Below are 18,731 nucleotides of genomic sequence, written 5' to 3' on the forward strand. Positions count from 1 at the left end.
GCAATTCTCTGATACAGAATGTGGTCGAGACCAAAATATTGAAATGTTTTCAAGTAGTTGTTGGATATTGTTCTTGAGGTTAAAGAGGTCAAAACGGTCCAGGGAGAAAGCAGGAACAGGGTACTGAGTTGGATGATCAGTCATGATCACACTGAGTGGTGAAGCAGGCTCAAAAGACTACTCCTGGCTTACTCCTAACTTTTGGATTTCTAAATCACTCCAATGTTTGGAGATTACGCTGGGAAAGCAGTCCTTCAGCTTTTAAATCTGTATCATGGAGTGTGGAAATGTCATGGCTACATCATCAACTCTAATGCTTTTTATTCTATTCTAGTCTCTCATGGGACATAGGTATCACTGGCTGGATTAGCAGTTATTGCCAGTCTCTTGAGAAAGTTGCAGTGTGTTGCCTTCTTGAACTGCTGCAGACCACATGCTGTAGGGTAGACTCCTTATGCCATTCAGGAGGGAATTCCAGAATTTGGAGGACACTGAAGGAACGGCAATATATTTCCGAGCCAGGACGGTGAATGGTTTGGAAGGAAACCTGCAGGGGGTGGTGTTCATAGATATTTGCTGCTCTTGTCCTGCTCAATGTAAATAATCATGGGTTTGGATGGTGCTGTCCAAGGATCTTTGGCAGATGTTTGCAGTGTATCTTGGAGACCATACGCACGGCTGTTACCAAGCTTTAGCAGTGGGGGAGTGGATGCTTGTGGATATGGTGTCAATCAGGTAGTTGTGTTGTCCTGGATGATTGTTGAGCTTATTGAATTTTGTTGGAGCTGCATTCACCCAGGCAAGTGGGGGGTATTCCACTACACTGCCGATTTACTTTGTAAATGGTGGACAGGCTTCAGGGAGTCAGGAACTGTCTTACTTGCTGCAGTATTCCTAGCCTCTAACCAGCTTGTGGTGCCACCGTATTCCTACAGAACAGAACAGTATGTCACAGGAACTACCTCTGGTAGACCAACCGTCTGCCGATACAAGCCTTTCTAATCTTTTTGACTCTATGCAGTCCAAGTATGTCTATTCCCTGCCTATTTGTGCCTCTATCAAGATAGTATCTGCTTCTACCTCCTCCTCTGGCAGTACATTCCAGGCACTAACCACCATGTATTTAAAAAAAAAATGCCTCACATATCTCCCTTAAACTTCGCCCTTTTATCTTAAACCAATGCCCCTAAAAATTGACATTTCTATCCTAGGAAAAAAAGACTCCAACTATCCATGCTTCTCAATCATATAAACTTCTGTCAGGTTGCCCCTCAGCCTCTAGTGTTCAAGTGAAAACAAACTGAGTTTTTTCAATCATTCCTCATCATCAATACCCTCCGAACCAGGCAACATCCTGGTAAATCTTTTCTGCACCTTTTGGTGGTGTGGCAACCAGAACTATATGCAGCATCTCAAACGTGACCTTACTAAAGTTTACACAGTTGCAACATTACTTGCCTATTTTTATACTCTGTGCCCCAACTATGAAGGCAAGCATGCCATATGCCTCAACTGTGGACCTATACTTCAATGCTTTTAAGGGTTCTGTTATTTACTGTCTTCTTCCCTCCTGCACTGGACCTTTCAAAATGCATCACCTCACATTTATCTGGATTCAATTCTATCTGCCATTTCTTGGACCAAGTCTCCAGCCTATCTCAATCCTGTTGTGCCCTGGCAAGATCAGGAGAGTTTCTGGTCGATTATAATACCCAGGATTTTGACAGTAGGGGATTTGTTGGTGGAAATGCCACTGAATGTCAAGGGGAAGGGGTAAGATTGTCTTATTGAACATGGTCATTTCCTGGCATTTGTGTGGCATGTTATTTGCCACTAGTCAGCCCACAGCTGGATTTGGTCCAGATCTTGTTGCATTTGAATGTGGACTGTTCGGTTTCAAGGAGTACTGAATGGTACTGAACATTGTGCAATAATTGCCAAACATCCGATTTCTGAAAACATTGAAGGTCATTGATGAAGCAGCTGAATATGGTTGGGCCTAGAACACCATCCTGAAGAGATGTTCTGTAGCTAAGATGACCAATTTCACCTGTAAGTTGCAAATGACTTCAATGTTGTTAGATCAAAATTGAAATCCTCTACCACATGCAACTGTCTCATGGGTCACAGCAGTTGACTGTGGCTCCATACAACCTTTTCAGTTCAAATTATGGCTGAGAGATAATGTTTTACCAAATCTCTGAATGATCGGCTGCTTGGCGAATGTAATTTACAACTCTCAGTTGAACATAAGAATAAAAGAAATAGGAGCAAGAATAGGATATTGGGTCCCTCAAGCCTTCCCTCACAATTCAATGATATCATGGCTGATCTGTCCCAGGCTTCAACTTCGCTTGCATCTCAACTCAGCATAGTCGTCAGTTCCTCAATGGTTTTGTGGATACCTCCTATCGAGACCAACACAAAGTAATAACTTACCAATAAATATTGTGGGGATCAGGGGCATAACTCACACTCCAGTTTGAAGTATGGAGGAACTCGCTGTATGAAGATCGCAGAGGCTCTGCACTGAATATACAGCCCTGACACTTGCACGCATTGAAGTCTCTGAGAATTCTGTGGGGAAAACAGATGTAAAAGCAAAAGGTAAGTCTTCTATGCTAAGTTGGATAATGCACCATTTTAAGAGGAAATTCCCATGTGCAACGATGTGTGAAATTAAACAAAACTGTCCCTTAATTGTTGAGATCTCTACTTACCATAGGGCTTCAGGTAAGCCAACAATTTAATCCCTTACTGGACAAGCGGTAGGAGCTCCATAGTGTTTAGGCAAGTATACCATGTGATAATAACTGGATAATCCCTTGCACTTTTTTTGAAGTGCCTGTGAAGTTGTCCTATTGCAAGTCTGCAAAGTACTCTATGGGCAAGTAATACACTTGAGGAACAAGACAGGGTAAGACTGCATATAATTCATAGTACCTTGCTTTGGTAGAATGGTAATGAAATTAAAGTCAGAATCAGACCCTTCAGCCCAACCTGTCCATGCTGACCAGGTTCCTAAACGAAACTAACCCCAATTGCCTGTGTTTGGCCTGTAACACACCAAAGTCTTTCCTATCCATGTACCTGTCCAAGTGTCTTTTAAAATGTAACTGTAAACACTGCAACCATTTTCTCTGGCAATTCATTTCACACAATGGTGTGTGAAAAGTGTGGTGAAAAGTTGTCCCTTAGGCTTTTCAACCTTTTCCTTCTCTAGCACCTTCTATAGAACATAGAACATAGAACAATACAGCACAGAACAGGCCCTTCGGCCCACAATGTTGTGCCGAACTTCTAACCTAGATTAAGCACCCATCCATGTACCTATCCAAATGCCGCTTAAAGGTCGCCAATGATTCTGACTCTACCACTCCCACGGGCAGCGCATTCCATGCCCCCACCACTCTCTGGGTAAAGAACCCACCCCTGACATCTCCCCTATACCTTCCACCCTTCACCTTAAATTTATGTCCCCTTGTAACACTCTGTTGTACCCGGGGAAAAAGTTTCTGACTGTCTACTCTATCTATTCCCCTGATCATCTTATAAACCTCTATCAAGTCACCCCTCATCCTTCGCCGTTCCAACGAGAAAAGGCCGAGAACTCTCAACCTATCCTCGTACGACCTACTCTCCATTCCAGGCAACATCCTGGTAAATCTTCTCTGCACCCTCTCCAAAGCTTCCACTTCTTTCCTAAAGTGAGGCGACCAGAACTGCACACACTACTCCAACTGTGGCCTAACCAAAGTCCTGTACAGCTGCAACATCACTTCACGACTCTTGAATTCAATCCCTCTGCTAATGAACGATAATACTCCATAGGCCTTCTTACAAACTCTATCCACCTGAATGGCAACCTTCAAAGATCTATGTACATAGACACCAAGATCCCTCTGTTCCTCCACCTGACTAAGAACCCTACCATTAACCCTGTATTCCGCATTCTTATTTGTTCTTCCAAAGTGGACAACCTCACACTTGGCAGGGTTGAACTCCATCTGCCACTCCTCAGCCCAGCTCTGCATCATATCTAAGTCCCTCTGCAGCCGACAACAGCCCTCCTCACTGTCCACAACTCCACCTATCTTCGTATCATCTGCAAATTTACTGACCCCAACCTTCGACTCCCTCATCTAAGTCATTAATAAAAATTACAAACAGCAGAGGACCCAGAACTGATCCCTGCGGAACTCCACTTGTAACTGGGCTCCAGGCTGAATATTTACCATCTACCACCACTCTCTGCCTTCGACCGGTTAGCCAGTTTTCTATCCAATTGGCCAAATTTCCCTCTATCCCATGCCTCCTGACTTTCCGCATAAGCCTACCATGGGGAACCTTATCAAATGCCTTACTAAAATCCATGTACACTACATCCACTGCTCTACCCTCATCCACATGCTTGGTCACCTCCTCGAAGAATTCAATAAGACTTGTAAGGCAAGACCTACCCTTCACAAATCCGTGCTGGCTGTCCCTAATCAAGCAGTGTCTTTCCAGATACTCGTAAATCCTATCCCTCAGTACCCTTTCCATTACTTTGCCTACCACAGAAGAAAGACTAACTGGCCTGTAATTCCCAGGGTTATCCCTATTCCCTTTCTTGAACAGGGGCACAACATTCGCTACTCTCCAGTCCCCTGGTACCACCCCCGTTGCCAGTGAAGACGAGAAGATCATTGCCAACGGTACTGCAATTTCCTCTCTTGCTTCCCACATAATCCTAGGATATATCCCGTCAGATCCGGGGGACTTGTCTATCCTCAAGTTGTTCAAAATGTCCAACACATCTTCCTTCCTAACAGGTATCTCTTCTAGCTTATCAGTCCGTTTCACACTCTCCTCTTCAACAATACGGTCCCTCTCGTTCGTAAATACTGAAGAGAAGTACTTGTTCAAGACCTCTCCTATCTCTTCCGACTCAATACACAGTCTCCCACTACTGTCCTTGATCGGACCTACCCTCGTTCTCGTCATTCTCAGGTTTCTCACATACGCATAGAATGCCTTGGGGTTATCCTTGATCCTATCCGCCAAGGATTTTTCATGCCCTCTCTTAGCTCTCCTAATCCCTTTCTTCAGGTCCCTTCTGGCTATTCTGTATCCCTCCACTGCTCTGTCTGAACCCTGTTTCCTCAACCTTATGTAAGCCTCCTTCTTCCTCTTTACTAGACATTCAACCTCCCTCGTCAACCAAGGCTCCCTCACACGACCATTTCTTTCCTGCCTGATCGGTACATACATATCAAGGACACGTCGTATCTGCTCCTTGAAAAAGTTCCACATTTCCACCACATCCTTCCGACAGCCTATGCTCCCAACGTATGCTCCTCAAATCCTGTCTTACAGCATCGTAATTTCCCTTCCCCCAATTGTAAAATCTTCCTTGTTGTGCGCACCTATCTCTCTCCATAACCAAGGTGAAAGTCACAGAATTGTGGTCACCATCAGCAAAATGTTCACCCACTAACAAGCCCACAATTTGTCCCGGTTCATTAGAGTACCGAATCCAATATGGCCTCCCCTCTGGTTGGACACTCTAAATACTGCGTTAGAAAAGCTTCCTGGACACACTGCACAAACACCGCCCCATCCAATCTACTTGATCTAAAGAGCTTCCAATCAATATTTGGGAAGTTGAAGTCGCCCATGACGACGACCCTGTGGCTTCTGCACCTTTCCAAAATCTGTTTCCCAATCTGTTTCTCCACATCTCTGCTGCTATTGGGGGGCCTATAATAAACACCCAACAAGGTGACTGCACCTTTCCTATTTCTGACTTCAGCCCATACTACCTCCAGAGGCAGATCCCCCTCAAACTTCCTTTCTGCAGCCGTTATACCATTTCTAATTAGCAATGCCACCCCCCCTCCTTTTTTACCACCCTCCCTAATCTTACTGAAACATCTGTAACCAGGAACCTCCAATAGCCATTCCTGTCCCTCATCTATCCATGTTTCCGTGATGGCCACAACATCGTAGTCCCAGGTACCGATCCACGCCTTAAGTTCACCCACCTTATTTCTGATACTCCTTGCGTTGAAGTATACGCACTTGAGCCCATCTCTGTGTCCGCAAGTAGTCCCTGTCAGTGCTACCTTCTCCACAACCTCCCTACAGTCTTGGGCATCCTGACACACAGCTAGCTTACTTGCTGGACTACAAGTCCGGATCCCATCCCCCTGCCAAATTAGTTTAAACCCCCCCGAAGAGTGCTAGCAAACCTACCCCCCAGGATATTGGTGCCCTTCTGGTTCAGGTGCAACCCGTCCTGTTTATACAGGTCCCACCTTCCCCAGAATGCAGTCCAATTGTCCAAATATTGGAAGCCCTCCCTCCTACACCATCCTTGCAGCCACGTGTTCAACTGCACTCTCTCCCTATTCTTTGCCTCTCTGTCACGTGGCACCGGCAACAAATCAGATGACGACTCTGTCTGTCCTAGCTTTTAGCTTCCAGCCTAACTCCTTGAGCTCTTGAATGACCTCCCCACCCCTCTTCCTACCTATGACGTTGGTGCCAATGTGTACCACGACTTCTGGCTGCACACCCTCCCCCTTAAGGATTCTGAAGACACGGTCCGAGACGTCTCGGACCCTAGCACCCGGGAGGCAACAAACCATCCGAGAGTCTCGCCCATGTCCACAGAACCGCCTGTCCGTCCCTCTAACTAGAGAGTCCCCTATAACTAGCGCTCTCCTCCTCTCCCCCTTTCCCTTCTGAGTCTCAGAGCCACAGACCCCTTCACTGCAGCTTACACCTGCAAGGCTGTCCCCAACAGTTTCCAAAGCTGCATACTTATTTTTTAGGGGAACGACCACAGGGGAACCCTGCACTGCCTGCTTCTTCCCCTTCCCACCTCTAACTGTTACCCAGCTACCTCTGTTCTCCGGCGTATCTATGTCCCTGTAGCTTCTATCGATCACCGTCTCAGCCTCTCGAATAATCCTCAGCTCATCCAGCTCCAGTTCCAGTTCCCTTACTTCTCTTCTGTATTGTGGAGTCTTATCAAGACATCACTATATTCTCCCGACAAGTTCCCTTGTTTCCATGTTTTTCTCCAGAGTAAATACAAGTGAGAAATATTCATTTGGGATCTCACCCATCTTCAGTGGGCTTACATACAGACAACCTTGTTGATTGTTAAGGGATACTATCATCTCCCTAGTTACTCTTTTGACCTTAATATAGTTGGAGGATTTCTTTGGATCTTAATTCATTCCGAGTTTTTCCAAAGCCACCTTCCCCGATTTCTATGCCAACACTGCCCTTCTCTGTAATGAATAAAAATGTAAAGCGCTCATTAAAAACCTCAGCTCTCTTCTGGCTGTACGTACAGATTGCCACTTGAGTCCCTAATGCACCCTACTGTTTTCCTGGTTATTTTCCTATCCCTAATTTACTTGCAAACACCTTCGGATTTCCCTTAATGTTAGCCACCAGCGCTTTATTATGTTCCCTCTTCACTCTCCTAATTCCTTTTTTAAAAAGTAACTCCCTGCACTTTCTAATCTGTTCTACAGCACCAGCTGTTTTCAGCCTTCAGGACCTGCTTTTCCGCCCTCCACTCCCTTATTCAGTCTTATATGAGCCTTGACATCAAGAGTTCTCTGGACTAGTTAGTCCCATTCTTCACCTTTACAGGAACATGTTGGTCCTACACTCTCACTATGACTCTTTTGAATGCGTGCCAGTAGACGGATGTGGATTTTCCTGCCCATTGCTCCCAGCCCACTTTAGCCATATCCTGTCTTCCTAAAATTGGCCTTCCCCAAATCAGAACCTTATTTTATTGTTCATTCTTTTTCATATGTATAATCATGTTAAATCTTTTTAAATTATGGTCACTAAATCAGGTGACCAAAATTGTACACAGTACTCCAACTTCTGTGGTAACTAACGAAGAGACTTTGTAGTTTGTGTACCAATCGCCTATGCCTCCTGCAAAGTAAAAATTTGAGTAAGAGATCGAAGAACAAAGTCCTGACAAATAACAAGATCATCTCAACACTAATGGACTGGGGCCACTGAACTATCTCAATGATGCCAAGAGCAGGGAGCTTTTGCTAAATCAATACAATGCACTAGTCAGACTGTAGCTAGAATATTATGAACAGTTTTGGGCCCTCTATTTGAGACAGAATATAGAAGGTCCACTCGGCTGATGTATAGAAGAACTCTCTTATAAAAAAAGAAAGAGAGAGGTTGAGAAGATTGTTGTAATTTGAAATGAATGAGTCCAATGAGGGGTAACCTGATTAAAACATGAAAGATTCTTCGGGGACTTAACAAGATAGATACAGAAAGTTTGGCTCTCCTTGAGGCTGAATTTCCGACTAGCAAGCATAATCACTCATTAACATTTACTGTTTTTGAACTTCTCAAATTTTTCCAAACACCAAAGAACACTGGCACATTCTAAGGGCTTATCTACAACACTCATTTGTAAACTTGACTCACCTGGCTGCTGCACCTTCATTTTGGAAGGTTACAAAAGCCATGCCAAGCGGCTTCTCATACACTTTTTCCTTTTCTTTCATATACTCCTCCTTCAGTTTTTGTTCTAATTTAGTGTAATATTCCACAGCGTTTTCCTGCAGTAAGAAAAACCATTCCCAATTACAAGAGAGGTCCAACCGAATAAAAAGCACAAACACTTTGGCAAATGTTGGCTTGCTATCTTCAGTATTACACATTAAAGCTGTAACTAGAAAGAAAAACTATTTCTGCACTTCATTCCAATCCATGGTTCACCTACACTAATAATAGAAAAAGAGATTATAAAATGTAAACTGCCACATGATCTCAGGGATCCAGGTGCTGTCCAAGACTTTCCTGACATGATTTTCACACCGATTATCTACTGACCTATTTGAGGTTGATAGTGAAAATAACCAAATGTGAACCAGCTCTAATTAAAATCACTCCCATACCTGTTCACAGCCTTTAATAACACAACAGCACAGCTGACCGCAGGGCTTAGGATTTATCATAACAGGCGTTTCTTCTTTAGAATAGTAGTTTCGACTACGCTCAGCTTTTCGCCTGAAATATAGGATTTACAATAAAACATTGAAACAAACAAAAAGAGCAAAGATAAAGCTGTGAATAGACAGCTCCTCCAAATGGGAAAACAAGCAATTTTAATTATCACAAACTCCATTGCACACAACAGTTGGATATTGATTACTTAATGTATTGAATTTTCTCTGCAGACACAGGAAAAAGGCCTTGAGGGGTTGGGGTGCAGAGGTGGCTAACACAACGGTACTTCTGTAGAGGCTATAGTATTGTACAGGTGATCCAAAAGCCACAAGCGTCTCCATGGAAAGCTATGAAAAAGTGAATTACATTTGTAATGTGTATGCTAGCACCAGAACGAACAAAAAGCTCTGCTGTATTGTCACAAAAGTGAAGCAGGGTATTAAATATCATCGTGACAGAAATGAAAGTACTGTCCTTAAACAAAAGTACTTACCTGTTTGCATCAAGACGCATCAGTTTTGCCACATTATAGCAGAGTCGCGCTTCATAAACAGTGCAGTCTGGATAAGCTTCTCTGCAAAGTACAGTTAAATCAAACATTGATATCACTGCTTCTGGTTTCACACACACTTGTAAGAAAATATTCAAACTTACTTTTCACAACCACTTCACCATACTGAGGAATTACCTTTCATTTATTGATTTATGCGATAAAGTCAGTTCACATTCTAGATTAGATTCTAGCCCTGCAATCACTCCCAAATATAATAGAAATATTCTATACAAGGTAAAAATAAAGTTGTCATATAACTACCAGACCAAAAGGCTGCCACTCATTAGAGACACAGAGGTGGTGATGGTTTGACCAGAGGAGTGGCCACACCTCAGATGAAGGGAAGTTGAGAAGGCCAATCCTTCATGGTAGCTTCTGCTGATGTGGGAACTGAACCCATGTTTAGGTTCAAGTCTTGCAAATATTCTAAACTATTGATTAAAATAAATAAACCATCTGAGCTACTTTAATTCTCCATAGATAGAAGGGTTAATACCAATGAAGGATTCCATCACACACCGGTATTGGACCTGGTGGATTGTAAACAAAAAAAACTGTGTACACAAAGGCGAATATCTAGCCTCCGCTTGTTCTTGTGGCCACAATTTAGGTGGCTAGTCCAGTTCCGTCTTTGGTCAAAGGTAATCCCAAGATAGTGATGGTAGGGGATTCAGGGATGATAATGCCATTGAATGTTAAGGGAGATGGTTAGATTTGGTGGAGATGGACAATGCCCATAAACTGGTGTGGTGTGAATGTTACTTTGCACTATTTAGCCCCAAGCTGCAATGTTGGCCTGAACTTGCTGCACTTTGTAAGAGATTGCTTAACTACCTGATGAAGTACCACAGAATTAACAAGTTGGTTAAGCCATAGAAAACAGAATGAAAGTGAATGTTTGCTTTACCAATTGGAGAGCAGCAGTGATAATCCCAGGGCTCAGCATAGGGTAACTGTTGCCTTTTAATAAGCATTAATGACTTGGGGATAGAAGGGACATTTTCAAAATTTGCAAAAGACAGAACACTTTGCAAGTGTAGCTTTAGTGGTTAGGGTGGTTAAAAACTTTAAGATGGTGGCAGTGGCTGGATCAGCAGCATTTGGCTCCTGATCCCCAGGCTCAGCCACTCACGGGCATCATGCAGCTGAGGAGTCTTGGGGTGGAAGCTGGGAGTTATGAGATGAGGTCCAGGGCTCCAACTTGGATGTGGCGATTGTGGCAGTGGTGGCGTCAGAGAGGCAGGCCTGGAATCAATACCCCAGAGCCAGTTAGAGAGAGATCTGAGTCCATTACAGGGACCACAGATGATGACAAGCAGCAAAAGGAGGAGAATTGGAGGGTAACAACAGGAGGGAAAGATGCACTCTACTGCAGTAAAATCTTGCATTATATTGAATGCTTCAAGATGGCGCCAGAGCTTGCTGACACTTTGCATCTTGCACGTGAGAAAACACCTCTCACTATATTTTTATATGCATGTAATAGATCTAAATCTAAGAGGTCACTTGGCACTAGATACATGACAGATGAAACTCAAATGTATTATTTCATTCATTTTGTTAAGAATGGGAGAAAGGAAGAAAACTGGGAACTTTTAAGTGGAGTGACCAGGAATTGGTCCTAAGTTTTAAAATTTATATTATGGATAAGATTTAGAAGTTTAACGCAAATGGATCTATCTTGCAGATCATATCAATGTGCAATTACTGCAATTTGATCAAAATGTATACAAGTGCAACAATGCAAATGAAATATAACACTGGCATGTATCAAGAACTGTGTAAAAAATTAAAGCTAGTACTTCCAAATAAACCTGTTGGACTGTAACCTGGTGTTGCGAGATTTTTAACTTTGTACAAATGTGGAAAGCTGGCCAAATCAAACCAATGGAGACTTGGCATTTAATATGCCTGAGTATTTCAATGGAGCAATCAGGTTGTTAACTTGTGTGCGCAGAAGACAGACAATGACACACTTAAATTGCTGAGTGCTTGGTCACACTTCAATTCTAAATGATAACTGAAATACAAGAAACGAGTTTAAAAATTAGAGGATGTACAATTAGTGAGAGGTTTATTCTGAGATTTGAATTGAAACAAAATACTGGAGAACAGCCATTACAATTTGGGGAAGTCATCTCAAAAGACAAGAAATGATCTTAGAAAGGTGTTTCACATATGCAATGGCACTAAAACGATTCAATGACAATGGGTAACAACTGTTCTTGTTGCTCTCCTTTGCTCCCCCATTCAAAGAACACTATTCATATTATCAACTGTAACACTTTTGAAATTGTACTTACTGAAAATGTAGTTTTATTTTCTCTGGTTCAGCATATTTTGATAGCCCAGTTATAAATAAAGTGCGTTTGACCTACAAAAACAAAATGCACCTTAAAAAAGATTTGCCAGATTTTTCAACCCAATATAGTAGTGAGTTTCAAACAGTAGTTAGCCTACTTCTCCAGCCACATCTATTTGGTCTCCAATACAGATTTGGAGTGACTCACCTATATCGCTAATGGTCAACTATGGAAAATTCCCTTTAGTTTTAAATAATTAGATTGCTGTTTTTTTTAAAAATAAAGAAAGCATGAAACATTTAAAGGACTATTTCTCCAGCCCTCCATTGCCTTGGCTTTAGAACGAGAATTCACTACTTAAACTTCCAATTTTCTTCACCTTTCAAAGGCTCCACAAAAACTTCCTACCTGGTAATAGGTTTATGGTTTAGTATCAAATTTTACTTGTTTGAGGCTCACAAGAAGTACCTTCATGATTTGCTACATTTGAAATGCTATATAAAGTAGTCATTGCCTTTGCCCAATGTACTCAGCTCAGGTACTTTCTCCATAAGGGCTAGAGGAGGGGGACATGCAGTTTGGACACAGTTATTTGTTGCCTTCTGGTGCTAATGGATATTTTATTTTTAAGCCATGAACATATTTCACTTCAGCAGTATACCTTGAGTCTAAAGAACTTCGCTTTCCTATTTTTAGTAGTATCAATAGGTGTGGGCGTGCTGGGTTAGACACCAAACCCTATTTACACAGGTCATCTATTTATAAATAGCTTTCCTCAACAATCTATGGCCAGGATTGTATATCAATCCAAAACTTCTACCTCATACTTGTAGGTTTTATTCTTCGATCAACAAAATCACTGTAAAAGAAACTTCACACTTGTGTTTCCAAAGACTATTTATAGAATTTCCATTCACACCACCCAGAAACGACACTTCCCAATCTACATTCCCTACCCACGATTTCCTCCTTCCATCATGTAGGATGAAAATCCAATATTCCAACCAAGCTCCCCTCCATAACCCTCTGCCAACAAAACCAATATTGGCTCAGTTAATGTGGCGCACCGACCTTTACACTGCTGGAGGCTAAACGCCAGCTCGCAGACACCTCCTCCTACTGTCCCCTTGACCATGACCCCACCCCCCACCACCAAACCATCATTTCCCAGACCATCCAGAACCTCATCACCTCAGGGGATCTCCCATCCACCGCCTCCAACCTCATAGTCCCACAACCCTGCACTGCCCGTTTCTACCTCCTGCCCAAAATCCACAAACCTGACTGCCCCGGCCGACCCATTGTCTCAGCCTGCTCCTGCCCCACCGAACTTATCTCTGCATACCTCGACACAGTCCTGTCCCCCTTAGTCCAAGAACTCCCCACCTACATTCGGGACACCACCCATGCCCTCCACCTCCATGATTTTCGCTACCCCGGTCCCCAACGCCTTATCTTCACCATGGACATTCAGTCCCTGTACACCTCCATCCCCCATCACGAAGGACTCAAAGCCCTCCACTTCTTCCTTTCCCACCGTACCAACCAGTACCCTTCCACCAACACCCTCCTTCGACTGACTGAACTGGTCCTCACCCTGAACAACTTCTCTTTCCAATCATCCCACTTCCTCCAAACTAAAGGAGTAGCCATGGGCACCCGCATGGGCTCAAGCTCTCCCTGCCTCTTTATCGGATATGTGGAACAGTCCATCTTCCGCAGCTACACTGGCCCCACCCCCACCTTTTCCTCCACTACATCAATGACTGTATCAGCGCTGCCTCGTGCTCCCACGAGGAGGTTGAACAGTTCATCCACTTTACCAACACTTTCCACCCCGACCTCAAATTCACCTGGACCGTCTCAGACTCCTCCCTCCCCTTCCTAGACCTTTCCATTTCCATCTCGGACGACCGAATCGACACGGACATTTACTATAAACCGACCGACTCCCACAGCCACCAAGACTACACCTCCTCCCACCCTGCCCCCTGTAAAAACGCCATCTCATATTCCCAATTCCTTCGTCTACGTCGCATCTGCTCCCAGGAGGACCAGTTCCAAAACCGTACCACCCAGATGGCCTCCTTCTTCAAGGACCGCAATTTCACCCCAGACGTAGTCGACGATGCCCTCCACCGCATCTCTTCCACTTCCCGCTCCTCCGTCCTTGAGACCCGCCCCTCCAACCGCCACCAGGACAGAACCCTACTGGTCCTCACCCACCACCCCACCAACCTCCATGTCCAGCGTATCATCCGCCGTCATTTCCGCCACCTCCAAATGGACACCACCACCAAGGACATATTTCCCTCCCCTCCCCTATCAGTGTTCCGAAAAGACCACTCCCTCTGTGATTCCCTTGTCAGGTCCACACCCCCTACCAACCCAACCTCCACTCCCGGCACCTTCCCCTGCAACCACAAGAAATGCAAAACTTGTGCCCACACCTCCCCCCTTACCTCCCTCCAAGGCCCCAAGGGACACTTTCATATCCACCACAAATTCACCTGCACCTCCACACACATCATCTATTGCATCCGCTGCACCCGATGTGGCCTCCTCTATATTGGGGAGACAGGCCGCCTACTTGCGGAACATTTCAGAGAACACCTCTGGGACACCCGGACCAACCAACCCAACCACCCCATGTCTCAACACTTCAACTCCCCCTCCCACTCCACCAAGGACATGCAGGTCCTTGGACTCCTCCATCGCCAGACCATGGCAACACGACGGTTGGAGGAAGAGCGCCTCATCTTCCGCCTGGGAACCCTCCAACCACAAGGGATGAACTCGGATTTCTCCAGTTTCCTCATTTCCCCTCCCCCCACCTTGTCTCAGTCAAATCCCTCGAACTCAGCACCGCCTTCCTAACCTGCAATCTTCTTCCTGACCTCTCCGCCCCCACCCCACTCCGGCCTATCACCCTCACCTTGACCTCCCTCCACCTATCGCATTCCCAACGCCCCTCCCCCCTACCTTTTATCTTAGCCTGCTGGACACATTTTCCTCGTTCCTGAAGAAGGGCTGATGCCCGAAACGTCGATTCTCCTGTTCCTTGGATGCTGCCTGACCTGCTGCGCTTTTCCAGCGACACATTTTCAGCTCTGATCTCCAGCATTTGCAGTCCTCACTTTCTCCTCAGTTAATGTGCCCCATATTCTTGTTGCTTGGATAATCACATCTCTAGCCCACCAAATGTTAAATGCATTCAAGTTTGACGTAATATGATTTCTTCACCTTAGTTATTTGCACTTTATGGTTGCATTCTCTCTGCAAACTTGTTAGTGTGCCTACTTTCTGTGATTCAATACCAAAGAGCTAAAATCTGTTCTTGCCTGCGTCAGTGTGCAACGTTTGGTCACATCTAGCATAATTTAAAATCTGATTTCCACTTTCATTAGAGGTATGAAACATAGCTAAGATTCCCTGTCATACCACTGTCTATTTTCATCAAGGATTCAGCTCCTCTGCTTACATAGTCTGTAACATTTCCACTTAGAATATTTTTGTACTGAACATTTCATACATTTCAACATTCAATCGTCATTGTCAATATGTTTGCACTTCAGTTTTGTTGCATAAGTATCATCGAATTTGGAGTTTGCCACTCTCAAAATAAAAAAGTGATTCGTTCCAGCTGGAAAGCACTATTTGCAGATCTCAGAGCATGCAGTCTGGGAGTAGTGCAGGATAAGGAATATTGACCACAATGGGAGAAGGTTTATAGATCTTAGCATCCAATTCCAGCTATCATGGAATGGATTTTTGTAAAAGTCAATGCTCGCAGCTAATAGAGCAAGGAAATTTCCATTCCCTGGTCAAATAACTATAATGACAACTATTGGATGAGACTATAGCTTAGGTAAGTTCATTGTAAAACTAAAACTGATTAAAGTGGATTTTATTTCAATACTTACCAAGTCATCTTCTCGGTAGTGCATCTTTGAGGTATGTCTCCTCATACTGTAGACTGTGAGAAGCAGATAAAGGAAAGAGAAAGCCGTATGGAGCCATAGCAGGTCATTCCTGTTTTGAAATGAAGAGGGTTACTGGGCTGACTCAAACAAACATTCCGACAAGAAAGAAGTGGCATACAGATGATATCATAAAACTACAGATTGATTATTTCCTGTACAAGAGGATCAACAGTACAAACCTTCTTTTCATCTAAATCCTCACATTAAGTGGCATTCACCAATATTTCATATTTAAAAAGAAAGTACTGCAGATGCTGGTGGTCTAAAATAAAACAACAGGAAATGCTGGGGGAATTCAGCAGGTTTCCCATCCAATGTTTGTGGATGGGAAACAGGGTCCAATATCAGTTTTCTTCAGAAGTGACAGACTGAAATATGACGGTTTTTATGCTGCCAAAGTAGAAGTGGGTCAAGTGGAACAGATAGTGAGGGTGCCCAGGACAAAAATCTGAGGAAGGGTGATAATAGTAAGGAGAGATGTAGAGTAAGTGCTAATGATAGGTGTGAACAATGGAAAACAGGATTGCTTTTCTGAGTGCCATCAAAAGGCACAGCTGTGGGAGCGGGGTGGGGATGAAGGGGATTGATGCAGTGGAGGGAGAGAAGCGCAACTGAAATGGATGATGATACTCATGCTCAAGGACTGAAGTGGAAAACGAGGAGCTAATTCCTCAGTTTACTTTGGGCTTAGTTGGAATATTGCAGCACACCTTGGATGGAAATGATGGCAAGCACGTTCTCATACCAAGATCTCTTTACCACCATGAACATTCTCTGCTGCTTTGGGGACCCTGACCATCTTTCCCATCCCTTTGTGAACAGCATAAAAACCATCATATTTCAGCCTCCTTTAATTCCAAATTCAGTTTGGAATGATGAGGGAGATCAAATACTGAGAGGCCTGGATAGAGTGGACATGGAGAAGATGACGCCACTAGTAGTACAGATAAGGATTCAAGGGTGCAGTCTTGGAGTAAAGGGACAATCCTTTAGAACAGGGATGAGAAAGAATTACTTCAGCCAGAGGGTGGTTAATCTGTCAAACTCATTACTGCATAAGGCTGTGGAGACTGAGTCATTGTGTATATTTAAGACCGGAGATAGATGAGTTCTTGATTGGTATAAAGTCAGTCAAGGTTTGCGGGAAAAAGATAGGAGGTTGGGGGATGTAAAAATCCATCAGCCATGATCAAAAGAGCAAACTCAATGAGCTGAAATAGTCTAATTCTGCTGCTGAGTCTTATGGTCAAAGGAGAGTCATGCATCGATTACCTATTGAGTGCTTACATTCACTGATATCTTTTATTTCAAATAGCACACCACCATCTGTAATTGCTCTGCTCTTACTTCTCCGATATTTAAATGGCTACATTTCCCTTCCAGGATAAACCTGGACTCCAGCTACCACGTTAGATCATTCTCATCCATCCCTATTGTATTAGGTTTGATGACTTTAAATGAGTAGTAAATAAAATAGGTGGGTCGGAGCAAGTGTAGCTACTTGATTGTTCAGTGCTGGAATGGAGCACCAACAAGGCTGGGATACAGTTCACTGGTATTGTTCTGCAAGTGGTTTGATTGGTTCGTCGTCACGTCTACTGAAGTACAGTGAAATGCTTTGTTTACGAGCAGTACAGGTAGATCATAGTAAGCAAGGATGTACAGAACAAGCAAGCAGACACAGGTTATATTGCACAGGGCATGCACTAGGCAAGATCAGCATCATTTGAGGCTAGAGAGTCCATCAGTCTAGTAGCGGCTAGGAAGCAGCTGTTCCTGAACCCGACGTGTTTAAGCTTCTGCCTGGGGTAGAGGTTGCAGGAGAGCATTATTGGGGTGTGATAGGTCTTTGATGAGACTGACAACTTTTCTGCAGCAGTGAGCCATGTAAATGGGAGTCCATGGATGGAAGGTTGGCTTCTGCGATGGTCTGGACTGGACACACCTTCTATAGCTTCTTACAGTTCTGGGGCAGAGCAGTTGCCATACTAGGCCATTATGCAGCCAGACAGTACACTTTCAATGGTACATCTGTAGAAATTGGTGACGTTTTTTATGCACAGGTTGTCTGTTATCATCACTCAGTGGAATTTTATGTTCTCCACCCTCTCAACATCAGCCCTATTGACGTGGATGGGCCATGCTTGTCTCCTTCCTTTCTGAAGTCAATGACTGGTTCTTTAGTTTTGCCGATGTTGAGAGAGAGGGTGTTCCTATTGTACCACATCACCAAGCCTTCGATCTCCCTTCGGTATTTTGACTCATTGCTGTTAGATATCCGTCCCACTATATAGTGTTGTCAGCAAACTTTTAGATGGCATTCATTTGGAATTTAGCTACACAGTCGTGGGTGTAGAGGGAGCACAGTAGAGGGCTGAGGAGACATCCTTATTGGGGGGGGGGGGGGCACCTCCAGTGTTGAGGGTTATTGTGAAGGTAGTGCGGTTACCTATTTTCACTGATTGCAGTCTATGGGTCAGAAAACTGGACATCTGGTTGCACAGGGCGGAGCTAGGACCAAGCTCAGAGTTTTGAGATGAGCCTGGAGAGATAACAGTATTGAAGGTAGAGCTGTAGTCAACGAGTGAGAGTCTGTCGTAGGTGTCCTTGTTATCCAGATGTTCCAGGGATGAGTGCAGGACAAGGGATATGGCATCAATCAACCTGTTACATCTGTAAGTAAACTGTCGAGAATTGAGACAGGCTGGGAGTCTGGAGTTAATATGGGCTTTGATCACCTTCTTGAAGCACTGTGTATTGACGTCAGAGTCACTGGACAGTAGTCATTAAGGAACATTGCGTGATTTTTCTTAGATACGTGGATGGCGGGGGTCTTCTACAAGCTGTAGCCCCCACCTACTTCAAGGAGGGAGAGGTTGAAGATGTTAAATATCTTCG

General features: G+C 44.0%; 1 protein-coding gene across 5 annotated transcripts in view; it reads right to left on the reverse strand.

Moving 5' to 3' along the window:
• LOC140456847 (CSC1-like protein 2) overlaps positions 1–18,731 on the reverse strand; it is a 211,279-nt gene that overhangs the window by 48,022 nt on the left and 144,526 nt on the right. For all 5 annotated transcript variants that reach the window (XM_072550786.1, XM_072550790.1, XM_072550789.1 and 2 more), the window contains 6 exons: positions 15,774–15,882; positions 11,851–11,921; positions 9,488–9,568; positions 8,943–9,054; positions 8,470–8,603; positions 2,440–2,577 (listed from right to left, as the gene is read on the reverse strand). In XM_072550786.1, the coding sequence (XP_072406887.1) occupies positions 2,440–2,577; positions 8,470–8,603; positions 8,943–9,054; positions 9,488–9,568; positions 11,851–11,921; positions 15,774–15,882 (645 nt within the window). The remainder of the gene's footprint in view (positions 1–2,439; positions 2,578–8,469; positions 8,604–8,942; positions 9,055–9,487; positions 9,569–11,850; positions 11,922–15,773; positions 15,883–18,731) is intronic.

Source organism: Chiloscyllium punctatum, chromosome 3, assembly GCF_047496795.1.
Source record: "Chiloscyllium punctatum isolate Juve2018m chromosome 3, sChiPun1.3, whole genome shotgun sequence".
Classification (NCBI taxonomy): Eukaryota; Metazoa; Chordata; class Chondrichthyes; order Orectolobiformes; family Hemiscylliidae; genus Chiloscyllium; species Chiloscyllium punctatum.